At 40.5% G+C, this 23,528-nt stretch overlaps 1 protein-coding gene across 5 annotated transcripts in view; it reads right to left on the bottom strand.

Moving 5' to 3' along the window:
- EDEM3 (ER degradation enhancing alpha-mannosidase like protein 3) overlaps positions 1-17,735 on the bottom strand; it is a 65,449-nt gene extending 47,714 nt beyond the window's left edge. For all 5 annotated transcript variants that reach the window (XM_080648590.1, XM_080648592.1, XM_080648593.1 and 2 more), the window contains exons 1-2: positions 17,312-17,735; positions 12,872-12,917 (exon numbers count right to left, since the gene is read on the bottom strand). In XM_080648590.1, coding sequence (XP_080504716.1) covers positions 12,872-12,917; positions 17,312-17,472 — 207 coding nt within the window. In that variant the 5' untranslated portion in view covers positions 17,473-17,735. The remainder of the gene's footprint in view (positions 1-12,871; positions 12,918-17,311) is intronic.
- Between the last annotated feature and the right edge of the window lie 5,793 nt (positions 17,736-23,528).

Genomic DNA, 23,528 nt, shown 5'->3' with positions numbered 1-23,528 from the left:
AGAAAAATAAAATAGAGGTCAGGAACACTAAACACATGGTCAACAGAAAGAGGAAGACCCTCCCACCCTGCCCCAAATAATTAAAGTAGGCTAGAGAATACAAAAAGCATTGAAGACTGCAGCCCTTTAGGTATTTTAAAAGTACAACAAATGTTTTCATATAATTACACTTCATGTGCAGTTACTAAATTCTGAATTGGATATTTTGTAATTTTAATATTATATGTAATTTTTAGTATAAATTCCTAATTATTTTAATGTGTCTTTTACATGACAAGTTCGTAACTACTTTTCAGTGTTAATTCCAATAGAAATGTAATTTCACAGAAGGCACACTATTTTTATTGCTTTACAGTTTCATATTAACACATATAAAAACACTTAGAAGTAACTCAAATATTTTTTAAATTTGCTGATGTATTTCAAAAGATATCATTCAAATATTAATTTGATTTTTAAAAGTTCCTTTAAGATCAAGAGTTACTTAGAACGCCTCATACTGCTATTTTTAGGGTTTTGCAACACACACACACAGAGACAAACACTGATGTCTGAAATTAAAAATGAAACTCAAACCCTAAGCTTAGCCAGATAAGAAAAATATTAATAGCAATTGCAAACCAGAATAATCAAATAAGGGAGTTTTGAACCAGGTGTAAAAATACTTCATGTCCTCCTGTTTCAAGATTAAGGATAAAAACAAAACCACAGCCTTTTCTTCAGGTTAACCACAAAGCGAGCTACAGTTGGTTTGCATAAATCCAGAATAATGCATACGTGGCACACAAACATCCTGGCTACTTGCAGTACAGTAATACTTTCTCTTCACAATGTATTGCCAGAACTAAGGATATGTAATTCACATTGCTATGACTCAGAGCCAAGACAAACATTTAATAATGATCTCTGAGAAACAAAGCTCAGGGGATAAAACAGTTCAGTATGAATTAAATAGTACGTGTGCCTAACTAAAAACAAGAGGGAAAACAAAATAAAACAAAACATATTAGACTCTCCACATTAGATTCTAAACTTACTAGCGCTTTGAAGTGATAAAACTCTGTCTAAAAGCACTCAAGTCAAAGCAACATCAAAAACTAACTTTTCATAAAACCAATCCCAAGAACTAGGCAAAAGAAAGTGACTTTATTCTACTAAAAACAATAATAAAATAAAAGTGTTATTTATAAAAGTGAGTTATTGAAATTTCCAATAAAATTATGTACATTTTAAAATGTTTTATTCATTTCTAAATATTTTAGAAATATTAACAACCTCCCTCCTTGAGGAAGCTATTCCTTCCTAAAATAAAAACTAATGATATTTATTAAACCATCTATACCATACTGATAGAATATGTTAATTAATGCTTGAATTTGCATAATTTACCAGTTCTCTCTTCATCCTAGGTTAAATTTTCCTATTCCCTTCTGTTCACTATTTATATTCACTTAGCAAACCATTTTTCAGGCATTTATGATTGCATTTATTTGAATTTGATCAATGATAAAATTAATCGACCTCATGAAATGTTATATGAAATAAATGACAATATATAATAATGTCACAATGAAATAAAGTCCTACTACTAACAGATATTTTTAGGAATATTATCTCAATAGATGTAGAAAAAGCACTTGAGAAAATTCAGTACCCTGTAATGATGCAAATTTTCAACAAACTAGAAAGGAACTTAATCTATGTATGGCATCTATGAAAACCAACAGCTAACATCACAATTAACAGTAAAGAAAACTGTTTTTTCCCTAAGATTAGGAGCAAGGCAAGGATCTCACAATGCCTTTTCAACATAATGTTAAAAGTTCTAGCCACTGCAATAAGAAGAAATAAAAGGTACAAACAGTGAAAAGAAGGAAAAGTCTCTTTGTTTGTAAATGACATGACTGACCATGTGGAAAATGCTAAGCAATCTACCTCAAAAAGCTACTAGAAATAATACATGAGTTTAACAAGGTTGCAGGATATAAGGTTGACAGACAAAAAGGTTTTTGTATTTCTGTATAATATCGATGGACAATTGGAAATTAAAACTTGAAAAACTACAACTTACAACAGCATCAAAAATATGATTTATAAATAAATATAGCAAAAGATGTGCAAGACCAATGTTATGAAAACTATAATACATCACTGACGTTAAATAAGATCTAAATAAGTGGACAGAGACACCATATTGGATTGGAAGACTGAAAACTGTTAAGCCAATTCCCCCAAATTGATCTAGAGTCAACATAATCTTAGTCAATGGCTCAACGGGCTTTTATTTATTTGTTTGTTTTGTAAAACTGATAATATCATTCTAAAATTAACATGGGAATTCAAAGAACCTAAAATATTTAAAACAAATTTGAAAAACAACAAAGCTAAAAGACTTTTAATATCACACTCAAGACATTTGTGAAATTGGTGTGCCAATAAATATTTAGATCAATGGGGAAAAAAATACAGGATCTGGAAAGAGACCCATGCATTTAAGGTTAACTGATTTTACACAGGTGCCAAAGTAATTCAGTAGACAAAGGGTATTCTATTCAACAAACTGTGCTGGAACAATTAGATATCCACACAGAAAAACTATACATATAAATCAACCTTTACCTTACACCATATATAAACATTAACTTAAAATGGGTAATAGATCTAAAGAAACAAGCTAAAACTATAAACACTTAGAAGAAAACAAGAAAATCTTTGTGACCATGGGCTAGGCAAATATTATTTAGGTAGGATAGAAAAGACATGAACCATGGAAGAAAAAAGGGTAAATTGGATTTGGTTACAATTTAAAACATTTGCACTTCAAAAGACATTGTTAAGAAAATTAGAAAAAGCTAGAAGATGGTGCACAGGTAAACACGGTAGTCATTGCCTCCCACAAGCACATCAAAATTACAACTAAAATACAGAACAACCATCATTCAGAACTGCCTGAAAGCTGGCTGAATGGAAGTCCTACAACTAGAGAAGTAAAGAAGAAAGCACACTGAGACTGGTAGGAGGAACTGAGGCACAGAACAGGCTGGTCTGACACCCACGTGTGTTGTTTATTTAATCGGGAGAGAGATGATTCCTGCAGAAGCCACCCGTGAGGAGCAAGGGGTCCCAGCCCCACACCAGACCCCCAGCCCAGGGTTCCAGAGCTGGGAAGAGAAGTCCCTGTAACTGTGAGTGGTAAAAACCAGTAGGGAGTGTGGCTGAGTGTCTCAGAGGCTACTGGAGACTCAGGTGTTCCTTTTAAAGGGTCAGCAAATGAACTTACTCAGACTCAACCCCTCTGAGCTCCAGCACTAGGTGGGTTTTGCAGGACCCAGACACATACAGGGAGGAACTGAACTGTCTAGCATCGGGGCAGGAACTCGGGGGCAGCTTTCTCCCACAGAGGGGTGCTCCAGGGATCATTGTTCCTGTGCTGGGACCTCCCCTGCCACAGGGCTGACTGGGAGCCATATCTGAGTTTCCATCAGCATGGCCCACACAGTTTGCTTTGCCCTTATATTCCCAGAGGACCCACCCCATCCAATTTGTAGTCCCACCCAAGTTATTTGCAGCAGCTTTTCCATATGAAGGGCCTGCTCTGGCTCAGGCTTCAGACTTTGCTAAAATCTCTCAAACAAGCTGTAGCTGGTGTCAGCATGCCCCAAACCTATCAATAAAAGGCCCAAGATGCAGCATTAGCACCAGTCTGCCTTGCTTCACAGCTGTGCCTTGCCTGGGCACTTCCAAACCAATACAAACAGCAGGCATCTACAGATATCTCCGTAATTCCTGCCAGGTGGTGCCAGGCAGTGGCTGAGTTTGCACCTCCCTGCAGGCCATAGAGCCAGTGCACCTGGTGGACAGCTTCAGACCATACCAGATTACAACTCTACACATCCACTGTGACACACTCAAGGGGCAGACTCAGTGAGCACCAAAGTCCCACTGAAGCAAGTCCTGCACCATAGGGGTGTCTCCTGCACAGCAGCTCTCCCACTGTAGTCACAGCTGGTCCTCACAGCCAATTGGCCTGGAAGTCAATTCCTCCCGCTGACGCCAACAACAATCAAGGCTCAACTACAAGAAGACTGTGCACACAGCCCACACAGGGATGCACCTAGAGTGCCCAGCTCAGGTGACTAGGGAGGCTGAGTCTCTGGGCCCTATAAGGCACCTACTACACAAGGCCATTCTACCAACTCAAGGAGATATAGCAGCTCTACCTAACAGAAACAATCACAGGGAAGCAGCCAAAATGGGGAGACAAATATATCACAAATGAAAGAAATGGAAACAAGCAAACTACTAGATACAGAGTTCAAAAGCACATTTTTTACTCGAGGATCTTTATGAAAGCTTATAGGGACTTAAGTGAGATTTTCAAGGGTCTTAGTGAGAATGTCAAAGACATGAAAAAGGAGCAGTCAGAAATTAATTATACACTAACTAAAATAAAGAATAATTTGCAGGGACCCTAGCAGGCTTGGATAAAATGGGTAGAGTGTTGGCCTGCGAACTGAAGGATCGTGGGTTCGATTCCAGTCAAGGGCATATGCCTGGGTTTTGGGCTTCATCCTCAGTAGGGGGCGTGCAGGAGGCAGCTGGTCAATGATTCTCTCTCATCATTGATGTTTCTATCTCTCTCTCCCTCTCCCTTCCTCTCTGAAATCAATAAAAATATATTTTTAAAAAAGACTATCCTACTCCTAAGTAAAAAACAACAACAAATTTAAAAAAAAAAGAAGAATTTACAGGGATTCAACAGTAGAGGATTCTGAGAATCAAATCAGCGATCTAAAATATGAGGAAGCAAAAAACACCCAATTAGAAGAACAAAAAGAAAAACAAAAAACAAAAATATGAAGACAATGTAGGGAGTATCTGAGACAACTTTAAACATACCAACATTTACATAATGGGGGTGCCAGAAGGAGAGAGAGAGCAAGATACTGAAAACCTAGTTTAAGAAATAATGATAGAAAACTTCCCTTACCTGGTGAAAGAAAGAACCTTACAAGTCCAGGAAGCACAGGGTGTCTCAAACAAGAGGAACTCAAAGAGGCCCACACCAAGAGACATCATAATTAAAATGACAAGGGTTAAAGACAAAGCAGCAAGAGAACAGCAGTTGGTTAGCTACAAGGGAGCACCCATACTGAATTCTCACCAGAAACTTTGCAGGCCAGAAGAGAGTGGCAAGAAATATTCAAAGTAATGAATAGCAAGGACCTACAACCAAGATTACTCTATCCAGCAAAGCTATCATTCAGAACTGAAGCTCAGATAAAGAGCTTCACAGACAAGAAAGTCAAAGGAGTTCATCACCACCAAACTAGTATTACATGAAATGTTGAAGGGTATTCTTTAAGAAGAGGAAGAAGAAGAAAGATTAAAAATATGAACAATAAAATGGCAATAAATACATATCTATCAACAATTAAATCTAACGATCAAAATAAATAAGCAAGCAACTAATGAACAAAATAAACTGGTGAATAAAATAGAACCAGAGGCATGAAAACATGGAACAGACTGACAAATCTCAGAGGAAAGAGGGTAGAAGGGGCAGAAAGAGATTAACCAAAGAAATTGTACGCATATATGTATTAACTATGGACACAGACAGTAAGAGTGGTGAAGGCCTGGGGCAAGAACCAGGTGGAGGGGGGCAATGGGGAGAAAAAAGAGCAACATCTGTAATACTGTCCAGAATAAGGATTTAAAAAAAAGAAAAAAAGAAAATTTAAAAAGGCAAAAAAAAAGTACAACTGGGAGAAAATATCTGCAAAACATACAGGGGTGGGCAAACATAGGTTTAGAGTTGTATGTGAAAGTTTACTCCTGTATTATTACTTATTTATGAATTATTATATTATGTATTAACCTATGTTTGCCCACCCCTGTATATGTGATAATTTTTATCTTGCCTCCTCCAAGTCATTAGTACCACTTATAGACTACCTTGTTTACAGAATTACTCATTTTGATGAGCAAACTATCAAAAAGAAACATTAGGCAGATTTTCAAATGGGGAATATGAAAAAATTCTGGAGATAGTGATGGTTGCATAATGCAAATGTACTTAATGCCACACTGTACACTTAAAAATGGTAAACTTCGTTATGTTTATTTTACCACAATAAAATTTTTTTTTTTTTTTAATTAGGGAGCCGTGGCCAATGTGACTCAGTTGGTTGAGTGTTGACCCTTGCACAAAGATCGGAGGTTCAATTCCCAATCAAGGTCTGATCCTCAATCCCCGGTAGGGGGTGAGCAAGAGGCAGCCAATGTTTTTCACATCAATGTTTCTTTTTCTCTCTCCCTCACACCTTCTCCCTTCCTCTCTCTAAAATCAATAAAAACATATTTAATGAAAATAAAACATTTTTTAAAAAATTAGGGCAAAAATAATTTTAAGAAAACTCACATAAACCCATAAAGAAGTTACATTCTAAAACAGTTCCTTTTGGTTTGAACAATAAAAAAGATGATGTTTCATCCTAGCTAGTTTGGCCCAGTGGATAGAGCGCCAGCCTGCAGACTGAAGGGTCCCAGGTTCGATTCTGACCAAGGGCACATGCCTGGGTTGTGGGCTCCATCCCCAGTAGGGGGTGTGCAGGAGACAGCCAATCAATGATTCTCTCTCATCATTGATGTTTCTATCTCTCTCTCTCTTCCTTCCTCTCTGAAATCAATAAAAAAATATATTTTTGTGCAAAAAATTAAAATTTAAAGTTATCAAGATTGCATTATAAAATTTACAAAAGCCTCCATTAATCAAAAAAGGGGGGATAGTAGGGTAATATCATGTAAGGAAAAATATCCTATAAGTAAATTACATCTAGAAAATTTTTACTTTACAAAATTAATTTTTATTTGTGATGCTAACAGCAAGACACCCATGAAAAACACACATGGTGTCTAAATATGACAAAGGAAAACCGTTTGGGCAAAAATAAAAAGGATCCCAAATCAATTATATAGAAAAGATTCCTTTATTAACTTTTGGTAGAGAATATGTTTGTATATTTTCAGAAAACAACTCCAAGACCATGTGGATTCCTGCAACAGAGAGGAATTGACAGGTCTGCTCCAACCACGAAGACAAGAGGAGAAACAGTCCAGAGATGGGAGACGCTGACGACGCCTTGTCACGCTAGCAGTCAGAAGCTATGCGATGCAGCAGCTTGCCTAGGACCAAACCAGAGAGGGTTGGACCTGCATTGCCACCATGTGCCCACCATCCAGATATCATTGCTGACATGTATACATAAGGAACTGTTTGACATTGAAACGGGGACTCAGAACTGTTGGACATTGAAATTGGGACTCAAACATTTTTTGTTATTATATGTTTATTTCTAGTCTGCAGAGGCAAGATTTTTTAAAGGAAAGAAAAGGGGAAAAAATAGATACAGAAGCAAAGAAGCATTGAACAGACTGTCAAACTACAGCGGGAAGGCAGAGGAGGTTTTGGGGGGGGGGCTGTAAGAGATCAACTGAAGGACTTGTACGCATGCATATAAGCATAACCAATGGATACAAGACACTGGGGGCGGGGGGCAGGTAAAGGCATGTACTGGGGGATAGGGGAGGCAGGGGGGAGGTCAATGGGGGGAAAAAAAGAGACATATGTACTACTATTTGTAATACTTCAAACAATTAAAAAAAAATTTTAAAGGAAAAAAAAAAGATGATGTTTCTTTGAACTGTGCTCTCACAAAATCAAGTGTAGAAGTAGTTATTAGATATGATTCTACCAATTAAAATGTGCTTACCAACTCTTTTAGAGTCTACTAGAGGCCCGCTGCACGATATTCGTGCAAGAATAGGCCCCTGGCTTCACTCCCAGCTGCCCGGAAGCCGGCATGTCCCTGCTCCCGCCGGGAGCTGGCAAGTCCCCGCTCCCCAGCTGCCCGGAAGCCAGCAAGTCCCCACTCCCCAGCCACCCAGGAGCCGGCACATCCCCACTCCCGGGCCACCCAGGAGCCGGCACGTCCCCACTCCCCAGCCGCCCAGGAGCCTGTACGTCCCTGCTCCCGGGCCACCCAGGAGCCGGCACATCCCCGCTCCCGGGCCACCCAGGAGCCAGCACATCCCCACTCCCGGGCCACCCAGGAGCCGGCACGTCCCCGCTCCCGGGCCACCCAGGAGCCGGCACGTCCCCGCTCCCCAGCCGCCCAGGAGCCTGTACGTCCCTGCTCCCGGGCCACCCAGAGCCGGTAAGTCCTTGCTTCAGTCTGGAGGACCACTCCAGTAGCTCCCTCTGCCGCCTCCCTTCCCCTCATAGCAGGCTTCACACCGCTCTGCACCTGCATATGCAAATTAACCTCCATCTTTGTTGGGTTAATTTGCATACTCACTCTGATTGGCTGTGGGCGTAGCGGAGTGATGGTTAATTTGCATGTTTCTCTTTTATTAGGTAAGATTTGCAATGTTTAGAGCTCCATCAAAGTACAATCTTTGCTTATAACAGTTTAATTGAGTTGTCTACGGTAGACAGGAAAAATACTGGAAGACAAGGATCAGATCAGAGCACAGGTCCAAAACGGTTCTGCATTTGGTGGCCTAAATACATGTCATTTTGCCATCTAAATTAATCTGCAAACTGACCTCAGCACAAATACTGAAAACATGCTAACAGAAGCCCTAAAGTCGCTGTAGTCTGGGGTTAAATAAGGGTACACAAGAACTGCCAAAACAATCAAATTTCATGTTATTTAGGGAAAAGAGAAAGCCAGCTGTGCAATTCACTGTGGATAAACTACAGTTTGACTGGGGCTATAGATTTGTCAAACATAGCTGGTATAATATTAATATTTATGCCCATAACTGATAAAATCAGAAAATTCCTGGATGTAACACCAATGGATAGCAGAGATGTAGTAATCTATCTAAAGGTGGCAGAGCACGGTTACAGAAAAAAGTATTAACAGAAAAGGAAAGGGAAAAAAAATGCCCTCAAAAGGTACATGCCTAAATAGGAGATAATGTGTATGTTCTAAGAAAGTTCTATGTAAATCCAGGGAACAAGTTATGAGTTAGAGCCTAGAGGAATTTTCGAAGGGCAATTTCAATCTCAGGCAGAGAATGAATAATGACAGTAGTAGTGATAGTAGCAGCAGTAAACTTATACAGCGCTTCCGGTTTGCCGGACACTAGTTCTAAGCACTTGTATTAACTTGTTTAATCCTTACAACATTGTGAGGCAAGCAAACCATTTCAGAGAGATGAGGAAACAGCCTTAGGAAGATTAGAGCCCAGCTGGTAGGTGGCAGAGACACTTCAGGGTGTCCTGCTCCATTTCCAGAGTTCTCACTCTTATCATATTCTAGCACCTGTCTTTGGAAAATACCACTGGTTACCTGGGAACCAAGAAAGTAAAAAGGAACTGCTCTTATTATAGACTACACTGGAGAGTAATGTTAAAAAGAATGAGTGGAAAATGCAAAGCTTTCAACATTTATTAAAAGCCCACCATGTGCCAGCCACTTTTATATTTTAGCACAGTAGGCAACTGACTACTATAAAGTAAATTAAATATAAAGACTTATATACCCCCAAATTCACCATAAACATGTATTTTAATGAAGTTTATTAAATGGTAATTTGAATTTAAAAGGCAAAGATTTATCACAATAACCAAATGTAAAAATTAAGCACTTTTCATTAAATCTTCACAAGAATTCAGGAAAAAAAAAAAGTAATAAGCATTTACATACCAGGCATCATGCTAGACACAGAACATATAAAAGATGAATTTATTAAAAATGGTCGTTTTCAAAAATTTTACACTCTCTATAATCTTATACCCTTTGCAATTATCCCCATTTTACAAAGGAAGACACTGCTCAGAAGGGTTAAAATGATCTGTGTAGGTCTCAGCTATTAAATAGCTGAGATGAGATGTGAACTCAAACCCACCTCACTCCAAAACCCCTTCCATTTTCTCTACAGCAAGCTGATAGTGCTTGTGAGTGTAAGAACTAGAAAAAAATTTCAACTGATTTCAAATAACAAACACAGAGCTCCTGCTCTCTGTTAAATATTTTAGGACTCTTTCATGTTTGTTGAGAACCTGAAAAGGGGAAGTGTAAATTCTAGACTAAATCTTGGGTTACAAAACTCACATAAATTGAGTGAGCATAACAGAGGTACACTGTAAGATTCACTCATGCTGTAAACAGTTGAGCATCTATATACATAATAGAGAAATATGCTAATTAACCAGGACGCCATAATAGGTCGACTGGACAGGAGGAGGTGGCATGCACAGTGTTGGGGGCAGGGCGGCAGGGGCCTCTGCGTGCCTGTGCTGGGGGAGGGCCTGATAGCAGTGGCCATGGCTGTTTCAAGGGTCGGAGAGGGAGGCAGGACTGAAGGACCCGCAGGGCCACAGCTGCTGCGGGGCCCGGGCAGTGAGGCAGGGCCGGACCGGCGACTTGAGAGTGGGTGGCGCCGCGCAATTTTGAATCACTCGCTGGGCTCCTCGTTTAAAAATAAGCATTGCACAGACTGCAGATGGGTGGGCCTCTACCAGAAAAATGGAGGGGAATGTTAATTGCAATAGTCCCAGTCTTTGGAGCTGAAATTCCTCTCCTTTATATCTTGTAGGTGGGTAATTGTAATAGAAACCCAGTTAGGGTCCAATAGCTGCCCTCATTACCTGCTCTGTCACAAACCCACTTATTAAGTGCATTCTATAGTAAGAAAAGTATGCTGATAAACCTTTCTACTATTTACATAATAAGTGACAAGATATTAAAGATACTGTGCTTTATAAAGAGAGGATACTCTTCATAGTGAGATGTATTGAATGGATGCAGCTATATGCCATTTTACTTAACTTTGGATCCCAAGTATGCATTTATGAGATGGCTAAGGTTTGAGAGTGTAGCATGAATCCACTTGACCACCTCAAAACCATTAGCCTAGATTTGTTAAAATATGCTTTGCCCAAACTGAATTAATCAGGGATAAATCACACACACACACACACACACACACACACACACACACACACAGGTTTCCAGGACCAACAATCACCAGCTGCCCAAATACCAAAATATTATGCTTCCAAAATCTCTTGATGTCAATTTCGCATGTAGAGCAATCAAGCTGCCCTATGTGTGCCACTCTAACAGGAGCACCGTTGTTTTTTTAAAAATAAATAATTTTGAAAAAAAAGTTAAGGAAATGACTAAGATCTTAAGAAATGAATTTAATGAGTGTACATAACTTCATCAACATCATATTCTAAAAACATTAAGAACTCAATATGTACTCTTAAAAATATTCAATATAAAAGGGAACAAGGATCATCAAATATAATACATATTTAAAAATACAAAAATGAAAATGTTTCAAAATACAAAAATGAAAAAGTATATGTACTTAGATGTTATATTACTATACTAGTGACCCAGTGCACGAAATTCCTGCACATTAAAACGGGGTTAATTAGAGGAAATAATTTAATATTGCTATTTGCCCTTTCTCTATAATAGAAGTGTCAGAGATGAAAGAAAATTAGTAAAATGTACATGAAAACCTTCCTCCTGTTAGAGTCTGGGGCACACCACGGGACCCAGAGGCAAGTCCCTGCCCACCCACATGCACCTCAAAATCGCGTGAGACCCAGCCCCAGACCCCCCTCCCCCACACTGGGCTAGATCCAGAACCAGCCAGTCCCATCCTTGTCAAGCCCTGCTGGGCAAGGGGCGTAGCATTAGGTCCCCTGGCCCAGTGCCAGGACGGGGGGCGTGGCCTGAGGTCCCCCCAGCCCAGACCAGGGTGGGGGGCATGCCTTGAGGTCCTCCATCAAGCCCCGCCAGGTGGGGGACACTGCCAGAGATCCCCTGTCAAGCCCCACTGAGTGGGGGGCATGGCCTGAGGTCCCCTGTCAAGCCCTGCCGGGTGGGGGGCATAGCCTGAGGGCCCCTGTCAAGCCCCACAGGGATAGGGGAGGGCGTAGCCTCCAGTCCCTGCTGATTGCTCATTAAGTCTCCTTATGGGAACTTGGCCTCAGCTGTGGGTACGGCCATCTTTGTGACAGAGTGATGGTCAATTAGCATATTCCTTCTTTATTAGATAGGATGAAGATATCTGAGTAATACATAATGAAAAATGGATTCATAGAATCCCATGAAAAATATTTAAAAGCAGAATGAACTAAAGTTAGTTCTCTATCAAACTTTCCCCAACTACATTTTTATAGGCCTTATCATAAAAGAAGATCTGCTTTTTAAAGTGTAAAAACAAGGTCATAAGCAGTAATTCTCAGAATAACTTGAACTCTACAAAATTATACATACAATTTTCTTTTGAGCTCTAAAATTTGCTCTGTTGTGCAAAAGATCTCTAGAACTTTTTCATCTTGAAAAACTGAAACTGCTATTTCATCTCAAGTGAGCACCAAGACATTTTTAAACATTATGGGTCAGTGTATAAGAAAGCAAAATATATTCAAATCGAAGCCCACCATGAGGACTTAGTTTGGACAGAGACTACAAGTATTACTGAAAATAGGTTATTTATTTTAAAAAGTAATTTCCCTTAAGGCCAGAAATAACATCTTATTCATGTTTACGTCCACAATACATAGCTATACAAACACTCAATAAACATCCTTGATAGCATCAAAGAAAACGGTTTAAATACAGTTTCATAATGTAATTCAACTTATTCTTACCTATTCAATAAGTTGGTTCTCTAAGAACCTCTACCAGGAATACTCTGTTAGCTTACATTTGCACTGATTTTTAAAAACTTTTTTTTTAATGTGTTACTAATTCAGGTTTCAAAATTCCCATGACTATGCTCACAAAATAATTTGTTCACATGAATGGTATATAAAAATAAGCTTTCTACTTACCATATAGTTGCCATAAGCATGATCAAACATTTCCAGTACTTGATTCCTAATTTTAAAAGAGCAGAAATAGAAAAAAGTATATTCTATTTATTGTTTTCCAAAAAGTAAATGTTCCTTCATAAACATATACCAATAAAAGCAAACAAAAAACATTTACTTGGAAGAGGACATAAGCAGAGTAAGGAAATACACCAGTGTTAGTCGACAAGCTTTCATGAACCACACAGAGCTGGGCCAAAGTTTTAGTATTCCTTCCTAACAACTCATGTAAAATTCATCTTATAATTTTTCCAAAGAAAACTGATAAATGATACATGCCATGCAGAGAAGGAAATGTGATGCTGAAAAACAATTACCTCTTAACAAAATTATTTAACATCTGTCTTAAAAGGGGGAATATTGTTGGAGAACCCCAAAAATACTATTACTTATACTATATAGTCTACCAAAAGAGAGGCACGGTGTATATATTGATATGAAATAACAATACTCTATCAAGCCTCTATCTCGCCTCTTAAACTGAATAAAATCACTAATGCATAGTTTAATATATATTAATATGTTTGTCACGTTTTCATGAAGATAGATTTGATGATTTTATGGTGTACTCTTAGCTCCTTAAAAAAAAAAAATGTCCAAAGTCAAATAAACAATATTCACCTCTAAAATGAGAAAACTAATCCTCAAAAAGAGATTTGTGTGTTTGGACTGTTTCTCAAAATCCCCAAATTGACTGTTAAATGGAGATTTCTGATCCCCACACCAGATTTACTATATTAAAATCTGCAAGGTTGGGACCAAGGAATCAGTCCGTCAATTAAATGCTCTCAAGTTTGGGGGATTGAGAGCTACAGGAAAAACTATGGAAGTTAATGTTATGGCTAAAATCTCAATAATTAGCAAGGTAAAAAGAGTTCAGTAATCTTTTATTAACTCTTAATATTATTTCTAAGTTCTTAATTTTCAAAAAATGGCTGGGTGTAATTTTATTTTGCCTCTTGCTATGGATGGATGAAATAATGGTAATAATAAAGCTAGCAGACAGAAACGGACTAATTTCCAGATCCTGGCTATAATGACCAGCAAAATCAAGTACATTCAAACTAGTGAACTGAATAAAGTAAGTCCTGACAACTTTTTAAATTAATCATTTAAAAACACCTGACCACTAAAAACAAGATCTTATCACTTCGCTAAAACATTAAATCTCTGTGCTTATATGTATCATAAGATATGGATCAAGTTATCTCAGAATCCTTCTAGACATTCATTATATGCAGGTGATAAAGACCTCTCAAATTAGCTAATAAACCAAATAAATAAGAAGTTAAAATTTCCCTTTCAAGCAATGATATCAATAAATGGAATATGGGAATTCTTTTTCCTTCCCCTGAAATAAAATTAATACAAGATTATTGCCAAGAAGTAGAAATTCCTGTGACAATGTTAGTGCCTACCCATGTGTATTACAGATAACACAAGCTTTAACTTATTAATCCAACTTTGCAAGCATTCAATTTTCAAGAATATGAATAAATTATGAATGCATACAAAGACACATTCTTTTCCAATCCTTACATTTATACAGCACATGATCAGCAAATTTCACAACACATACTTCAAAGTGGAGATATTTGATGTCCCATTAACTGTCTCTCTCTCTCTCTTACTTTAACATAGAAGCCCCAACAAAGTCATATTTAAATACAGAATGGTAGGATAATTACTATATTAAACAAAAAATGTTTCTATAAAGTTTTATATCTATTCAACAAATTGGATTGAAATGTGTTAGAAATCAAATTCACAGTTTAAAAATTATGTCTCTTCATTTCAAAATAATTTCTACAAGTCAGCTTTTTCTAGTTAATTCACATTGCCTGCCATGCCAACACACTACAGAGATTGTTTTATACTTCTTTTTAATGAAAATGTGATATTAACAACTGCTGCAACATTTAAAACACAAAAGCAAAAAAACATCTTATTCCAGGAAGACTAGGTGAATAATTCCAAAAACTATACATTGTAAGTGACTGAGTAATTGCTTACTATTCGGGACAATTCCAGTCTTTATCATCAGTTTGATTTGGGAGGAGAGGAAAAGAGGTAGGGCATTCTGCTTATCATAAATCATATTTGAGCTTAAAAACAATCTCATGAGTCAAGATAAACCTCATGAGTCAAAAGTTCGTTTTCCTGAAAATTTCCAGAGGGTAAAGCAGTCAAGAAATTGTGTATTTGAGGTTTATAGCTCTGGACTCTTGTTCTACACTTACTCCAGAGTAAGGAAATCTAAATCAACAGGCCTAATTACTGTAACTTCACTTGCATAAATGATCTCAAAATTTGATGTGAATTGGTTGGACTTTTACAGTTAAAAATTAACTTTGGTCAAAAATGACTATTCTTCAATTAGAAGTTTTTAATAAAAAAGAAAGAAAGGGGAGTGGTGGTCAAATAAGATGCTTGAAGCTTCTTTTTCTAAGTCTTACGGAAGCGCAGGATAGTGGAGAGAGCATGAGGTCATACAGACCTGGGTTTGAATACTGGCTCCACTATCTAGTAGCTTAGTGACTTGGAACAAATCTACCTTGAGTCTCAGTTTCCAAATCTGCAAAATGGGAATCACACCCACCTCTTTAAGAAACAGGGAGGATTATAGAGATAGCATGTAAAGTGCCTGGGATAGAGCAGGATTTTTCAGTAAAACAGTTATTGATGATACAGTCAATACATAAAGAAAAAATTTAAGGTGCTTATTAATTTACTGGTGATTTTTTTTTCATAGCTGATATTTTCTCTTTTTTTTCCATCAAGCTCTTTCATTGCTATTTTAGTTAAAAATACAAAACTCTTGTCCTAGCCTGTTTGGCTCGTTGGACAGAGCATCTGCCTGCGGACAGAAGGGCTCTGGGTCCCATTCCAGTCAAGGGCACATACCCCGGTTCTGGGCTCAATCCCCTGCAGGGGGCGTGCATGAGGAAGCCGATCAATGGTTCTCTCTCATCACTGATGTTTCTATCTCTCCCTCTCCCTTCCTTTCTGAAATCAATAAAAATATATTTAAAAAATAAAAATACAAGACTCTTGCAACAACATAAACAATAAGGAAGTATATAAAATAAAACCTGATGGTTTCACCTCACCTTCTAACCCCAAAAGGTAATAAGCTTTCCATGTTTTCTGAGCTTAGACAACTTTTCTTAAAACACACACACACACACACACACACACACACACACACACACCATGGGATGGTACTATACATATTATTCTACAACTTGTTTTGTTTAAAAAAAAAAAATCTTGAGAATACATACATCCTGGATAGACTTCCAATAATCTACCTCCTCCTTAATGTCTGAATATTATTCCATAGTATGGATGCTCCAAGGAACAATTCTGTTCTTTCAACATGCACACGTTTGTACAGTCATCTCAATCTTAACAGAACTTTTATTTCTGTCGGATAGATTCCTGGAGGTGGGATCAATGAATCAGGGCACAGACGACTTACATTTCAGGAGTTAGAGCAATGTCACTCCCATCAAGGTTTATTTCTCACACCTCAGCTAGCCAATGTTCTCTCCATATGTTTTGTATTTATAACCTAATGATAAAAAAACAGCCGTCTCCTTGCTTTAGGATGCATCTCTCACATTTATGAGGTTGAGTTCCTTTTCATGTGTATTGACCATTTGCATCTCTTCTTGCGTGAAATGAACTCTTCAAGCCCTTTGCCCATTTTCTATTGTTCTTGTTTTTTTCTTATCCATTTGTGGGACCTAAAGTGTATTAGGAATATTGGCTCTGAATTAAAGCTGTTAAGTATACCTGATAACTTTATGCCACTTTCAAGACTGATAAAACTAATCTGAGTAAAGTGAACAGGTATACTTAATTGGGGCTTTTGAAAACACCATCGAATACTGTTCTATTATGAAAATGGGGTGCCAGAAATGGTAAACGTGCCAAGTTCAAGTTCCAATGAACGCCCCCTTTTGCTGTAACAGGTGTAAACATTATTTCCTTAACTACTGTGAGATCAGCAACATTTCCCCAGCGGGAGCGCACTTGTGCGAGACACCTAATCATATCTTCCAGGAAAAACCACCGCGGGGCTCTCCCGCGCAGCGACGCGGGCCGCAGCCCCCTTCCCGGGCCACTGACATGGCAGCCGCGCTGACCCACCGCGCTGGCCTCCAAGAGCCTGCACTGTCCCCGACGGCCACGGCGACGCCCCGACAGTCCCCGGAGGTCACAAGGCGGGCGGCGGCCCCCACCTTCCCGGAACCTGTCCACCCCGCTAGGCTTCTCGCCAGGCCACAGCCGTCCCACCGCGACCGGAGAGGCCGCTGCACGCCGGGTCGCAATGACAGGCACCTTGCCTGTGGTCAGCCCCACGAGGAAACCCACCCACCTGCCAAGCACCCTTACCCGAGCTTCTGTTTCTCCTCCCTAGTCATGGGCGCGGCCTCCGCCGTCCACATGGACGTGGTCGTCACCAGGCAGAGCGCGGCCGTCGTCGCCACCAGGCTCCATGGCGCTCGCTGGGGGGCCGGGGACCCACAGCCCCGGCCGCCTCCGGCTTCGCTCATGGCCCCGCGGTTCCGCGCACGCGCAGCGGCTACGCCCGGGCCGTGGGACACATTGTCGGACGCGCGTGGCGAGGGGGCTGCGAGCCGTGCCGAGGGCGGGATGCGGAGTCAAGCGAGCGGCCGCCGTCGCCGAGCTGTTTCGCGAAGCCACCAAGCCGGTCTCCAGCGCCAGCGCTGCCACCACTGCCACCACCCTCCGCCCTCGGCAGCCTGAGCACCTCCCCCAGCTTTCCGGTGTCGTAGTCTAGGAAACCACCTCCCCCGGCGCTACTTCCGGGTAGGGCTCCAGACGTAGAGCCCCAGGACCAATGGGGACCGATCGGAGAGGGGCTGGCTCCGCGGATAGGAGACAGCACTGGCCCGGAGAAGTGAGACGTGGACAAAAGGCGGGACTAAGGAGGGAATCTGTCTCTTGGGCCCTCCTCCGACCAGTGAACTTGCGACCTGAAGACTACCGGTCCCAGCGTGCACTGCTTTCTCCCCGGCAGTCCCGCAACCCGACTCCACCTGCCTGAGTTTCCACTCTGGGTGGGCGCGCGGCACCCTGGGACTTGTAGTCCTCCGAGGGTCCCGGGCGGTTCCTCGGATCCCGCTTTCCCCGGCTCCCAGCGGCCAGCCCTTCCTCGGTGGAGCCAGCCCTTCCTCCCGGCAGCCGGCCGGCTCTGTATCCCTCTTGCCGCGAATGACGTTTTCCGTGAAGGCCGGCAGAATGAGGCTTACATGTCCCTAGCTCGGTGCCACACTCGTTAGAGAACAGTGTTGGTTGGAGTAATCCTCTGTCCTCAGGGAGATTGCAAAATACTAACAGCAATAATGAATTGAGCCTTCGAAAGCAGTATGCTGCGAGTTTTACTGGCACTCTGTCATGCACTCTTCCCAACCAATTTGCAAGAGAAAACTCAGGCTAGAGAAGTTAGTTAGGGAACAAGCCCTTGTCACACTGCTGTATTAGGTAAGAGTCCAACCACCCTTATGACTCTGGAACCCCTTGCATGTAACCACTGCCTGATACCACGAGGGTGAAGGAGAGCACCTGAGGCCTCATACTTGATTAATAATAGTTATCTAAAAAACTCACTGTAAGGAGAATGGTGTGAGTTGCACACAAAGTTTAATGCAGGAGGTTGGAACTTGGGATTTATTTTTGATGACGCTGTCCCAGGTTAACCACTGGTAAAGTGAGGCTAGGGTTCCTTTTGAAAAACCACATTGTTATTCTTGTGTAATAATTCAGTGGGTAGGTGCAGCGTTTAGGAGCTTGGATGTGATCTCTAAGACCACAGGAAATGGCTTACTCAACCCCTCCGCAGCATTCAGCTCTCTGTCTGGAAATGTTTCCTCCTTGATTTCTATCACCTTGCATCATCCACCTCCCTTTCAGATTGACCATTCAGGTGACACCAGTGACTTCTCTTCCTTCACTGCCTCTCTTCCCTAAATGTTAAGGTTTTCTTTCTGTCTTTTTTTCTCTCTCTCTTTATACTCTATTTCTTGGTGATTTCTTCCACTCATATGAATTCATCCATTTCCCTGTGGTTGATTTCTCAGTCAATATCTGTCCTGATCTCTAGACACACATTTCCAGCTACCTAGTAGAAATTCCCTTTTGTCTGGCCCAAAGGACAGACAAATGTCAGATGTTCACTGGTTCAAATTAATGCATCAGAATCATCTTCAACCCATCCTCCTCCTTCATGGTTCGTGCCCAATCAGTTGCCAAATTATATAGGTTCTACTGCTGCTATCGCTATCTTTCTTTCTACTCCTATTTCTGCTCAGTTCCAGGCTCCATTACCTGTTTCCTGAACCATTGCAATGCCCTCCTAGATTATTTTCCTGCCAACCTACTTTTCTGTTCATTGCTATCAGAGTTGGCATTCAAGGACATCTGTAAACCCTCTAAACACTTCGTCTCCCTTCTACCCTGCCCTGCCCTCAAACCCTACATGATAAGTAACAGATTCTCATGAACTTCCTGTGCTATATACTCTCTCTGTCTTTGCTCTTACTATCCCCTCATGTATCCCACCATCTTTGTCTGTAGAACCCTCCCCCTCCCCAAACCTTCTGATCATTATAAGTTATCCTCTCCCCTCTTCTTCCATTGTGTTCTGTGTTTTATTATTATGCTTTTCACAGTCAGCCATGTCCACTATATTATGACTGCTTAGAGGATGTTGACATTAGTTTATTTATATGCATGTTCAAAACCTCAGGACCATGCCTCTCCTGTTACAGATGCTCAAAAATTGTTGGATATACTTGTTTCCTTATTCCTTCAGTTTCCTTATCTATAAAATAGGAGTACTATAGTCCTTTTATCTACTTGCATGGAGGTTGTGAAAACACATGAGGTCATTTCTGTACAATATTTTATTTTATCCTTTTTAATGGACCTGTAACCTTATATTGGCGCCATCCTGGATCCGCTTTGGCAGCTTTAATGATGAAGTTAGCTAAACAAATAATATCTGTGAATTGTTCTTGGCCCTGGCACAGAGAACACGGCGAGTTAAAGGTCAACACCCATCATCCAGTATTTGAAAACTAAGGACAAAGAAAACAGAAAAATAGTCAGTGACCTTCGGGACTGACTTTTAATGTGTAGAATTTTCTGGGTTATTTTTCCTTCCTTGGCTTATTTGTTTGTTTTCAAATTAACTCTGCATTTTAAAAGTGTATAATGAGAACCTAAAATATGCTCTTTGTTAACTTGCTAAATAATAAGCATCTTTTTCTTTCGGACTGAAATTCAATTTCTAGCCAATGATTGAGTCCATTTTTTCATTAACCCTCCAAACCCTAAGTAGAAAGGTCTGTGGAGCCTAAAAAGCATTGGAACTTTTATCATATCCAAGGTGGAGGCCCTGGAAGTGAAAGAAAAATATGTTCACACAGTGCATTTCAAAAGAGAACCCATTTTAACCCTTTAATGGAAACAACAGAATTTCTCAGTTAGTTGGCAGTTTATGGACACTGGGGAAAATTTACATTCATCATTTTAAAACCTACACATGTTATTTTAGAACCGTAGTGACAAAAATGACATAGGAGTTAAACAAGAGAGACCTTGGCCTGTTCTACTGCGGGGGGGGGGGGGGGGGGGGGAGAGAAACACTAATGGGAAGCATTCAGGAGAAGGAGAAGGATTTTTAAAGAACGTGGACAAGATTTTGGATGTGTTAACGCCCATTCAAAGTGACAAGAAATAAGACCCATTTATAAGATGCCCTTTAACCAGTTAAGAGTTTGTTTGCACAACCTTGTGACTTATGTAAAGAGTATGCTCACCTGGTGTTCGCTTTATTTACTTGCCGGGATGGATCAGGAGTTAGGGAACGGGAGGAGTCCTGGTTAGAATCTTATGGCTCAGATACAGTCCCAAGGAGGCTAGGACCAGCTGTGTGACACTGTCTAGATAGCAGCAGTTGTCCCTAAGTGACTTGACTTGTTTAATATGACAGATCTAAATACTCCTAAAACTCTGGTGTGGAATTTGGGAGTGGTGCTTTTGGCATTCTTCAAATCACTGTTCCTCTTCTCTGGTAGTGTGTGGCATTTACAGAACACTTTTCTTCTTGAGAACCCAATCTTGCAAACACAAACAAGGACAGTACTCACTCTACGTTCACAGCGAGAGACTTTAAGACCCTGGAAAGAGTACTCCACGGAAAAGGTAGCCAGGGAGTGTTGTGGACTGACTCTACGCTTGGCTGTCTGCCCAACTTCTCCAAATTCCAAGAAAGAGAATAGGAAATGTGGATGATTTTCCACCCCCGATGAAGTTCCCAGGGCTTTTTCTACCTGTCAGTCATGACTTAAGATCTTCAAAATCACTTCAACCTCAGAATATTATTCCACTTCTCTCAGTGACACCTGCACCAGCTCTCACAGGCAAGTCAGGTTTAACTTCTCTCAGTGACACCTGCACCAGCTCTCACAGGCAAGTCAGGTTTAACGTTAAGCTCACGCATGTGGTTGAGTGTCTCGGTTAGCAGCCATTTACTTCATGTATCAGGGGAAAAAGGCAAGTCCGTGGCTCTTCACAAGCCAGTGCCTAAATCCCCATGTGCATGACTAACATAGTTTTTACTTGACGTTTCAGTTGGGACACATAGGTTTTAAGGCAGCAGCATTCAACACCATTCCGCACAGGAGCAAAGGTAGTCTAGGTGGCCAAGAACAATGGCTCTGAGCCAGCAGTGCTACTTATTAGCTATATTATCTTAAGCAAATTACTAAATTTCTCTGTGCCTCAGTTTTCTCATTTGTAAACAGGAATAAGAATACACGGTCTAATTAGCATATTATGCTTTTATTATTAAGAGAAAATAAAATAAAATGCTCACAGGTGAAAAAAAAAGAATACAGTGAGGCCTCCATATCTGTGGGTTCCGCATCCGGGATTCAACCAACCATGGATAGAAAATATTCCCCCCGAAAAGCTTACGTTGTTGTTAATGTGTACCTTGTAGTTAGGCCTATGATGGTTGCATCTGTAGTGAACGTGTTCAGATTTTTTTTTCTTGTCATTATTCCCTAAACAACAAAAGACAACTATTTATATAGCATTTACTTTGTACTGGGTATTATAAGTAACCTAGAGATGATTTAAAGCACACAGGAGGATGTGCATAGGTTATATGCAAATACTATGCCATTTTATAGAGGGGACTTAAGCATCTGCAGTTTTCAGTATCCCAGGGCAGTGGTCGGCAAACTGCAGCTCGCGAGCCGCGGTTTGCCGCTCTGTTGACTAATGAGTTTGCCGACCACTGTCCCAGGGGATCCTGGAACCATATCAAGGGACAAGTGTAGTACCCAACTCAGCATTTTTTAGGAGGTTTAAACAGTTTAATTGTTGGAATACCTTCCTTACAGGAGTGTTGTAAAGATGATAAGATGATGTGTGTAAAATATCTAGCGTGATTTGAAAGAGCTCAATAAAGAGTAGTTATGATACTCTCATTATTATGGGGTAGAAAGTTATGGCTGAGAGTAAGATTCTTGTGTGAATGCAGCTCTTCCACAGCCCTCAGGGTCCTGATTTTACATTCGGCCCTGAAACTTCTTTGTAACTTGAGCAATTTATTGGATGGTGATGCCACTCACCAAAGTAGAAACCATAGGATGAAGAGCAGTTGGGGAGAGGAGGCTATATGATGAGTTCAACTGGGACATGGTGAGTCTGAGTTTAAGGTCCATGTTTGACATCCAAGTGAAGGAATATGATAAGCAACTGGATGTATCTGAGAAGGAGAGAGAGGGGCGGGGGAGATATTCTGAATATGAGTCATGGAACAGTAGTTCTTAACCTGAGGGATAAAGACCCTTAGGGAGTCACTAGTTGCTTCAGGATGTTCATGTAATCCTAAAATTGCATGCAACAAGCCCTCCCCCCAGAGTGTATTTCATTAAAATCTCCTAGAGGTTCATGACTCCAAAAAGTCTAAGAATGAAGGATGAAAAGAGAAGGTTCAGGAAGGAACACGGGGGATCGCCAACATTTAAGAAGTGGAAGAATATCAAAGGAAAGAAGATCAGAAAGTTTGGAAGCAAACCAAAGAGTCACAGAAATCAAAGGAAGAGCAAGTGTCAGGAGGGAGTGGCCAATAGTATCCCGGGCTGCAGGAAGTTCAAATGAGATAAGGACACAAAGGTCTTTATTTTATTTGCAAATTCCCTCATGGTGGGTTCTGTGAGCAGTGAATACTCAGCAAATGTTGCCAGGATAATGAATCCAATACACAATTTGAGAGGAGTGAAGTATAAATGATACGGCAATAGAAGGATTAATTAGATTTGCTTTTACATTAAAGCATGAAACATGAAATTAGACAGCACCAATGAGGCCACTTTATAAAGTCTGTTAAGTGGTGAACTACGTCAGTCTCCCAAGTAACTGGAGCCAACTTCATACACAGTAAAGTAGGCTGCCACTTCCATGAAGTAATCAAAAAGCTATGTCTCGCCCTAGCCGGTTTGGCTCGGTGGGTAGAGCGGTGGCCTGCAAACTGAAGGGTCCCAGGTTCCATTCCAGTCAAGGGCATGTACCT

The sequence above is a fragment of the Plecotus auritus genome, assembly GCF_963455305.1.
Source record: "Plecotus auritus genome assembly, chromosome: 12".
In the NCBI taxonomy this organism is placed as follows: domain Eukaryota; kingdom Metazoa; phylum Chordata; class Mammalia; order Chiroptera; family Vespertilionidae; genus Plecotus; species Plecotus auritus.
Note: the sequence above shows the minus strand (reverse complement) of the source record. Positions and strands in the feature narration are given on the sequence as shown.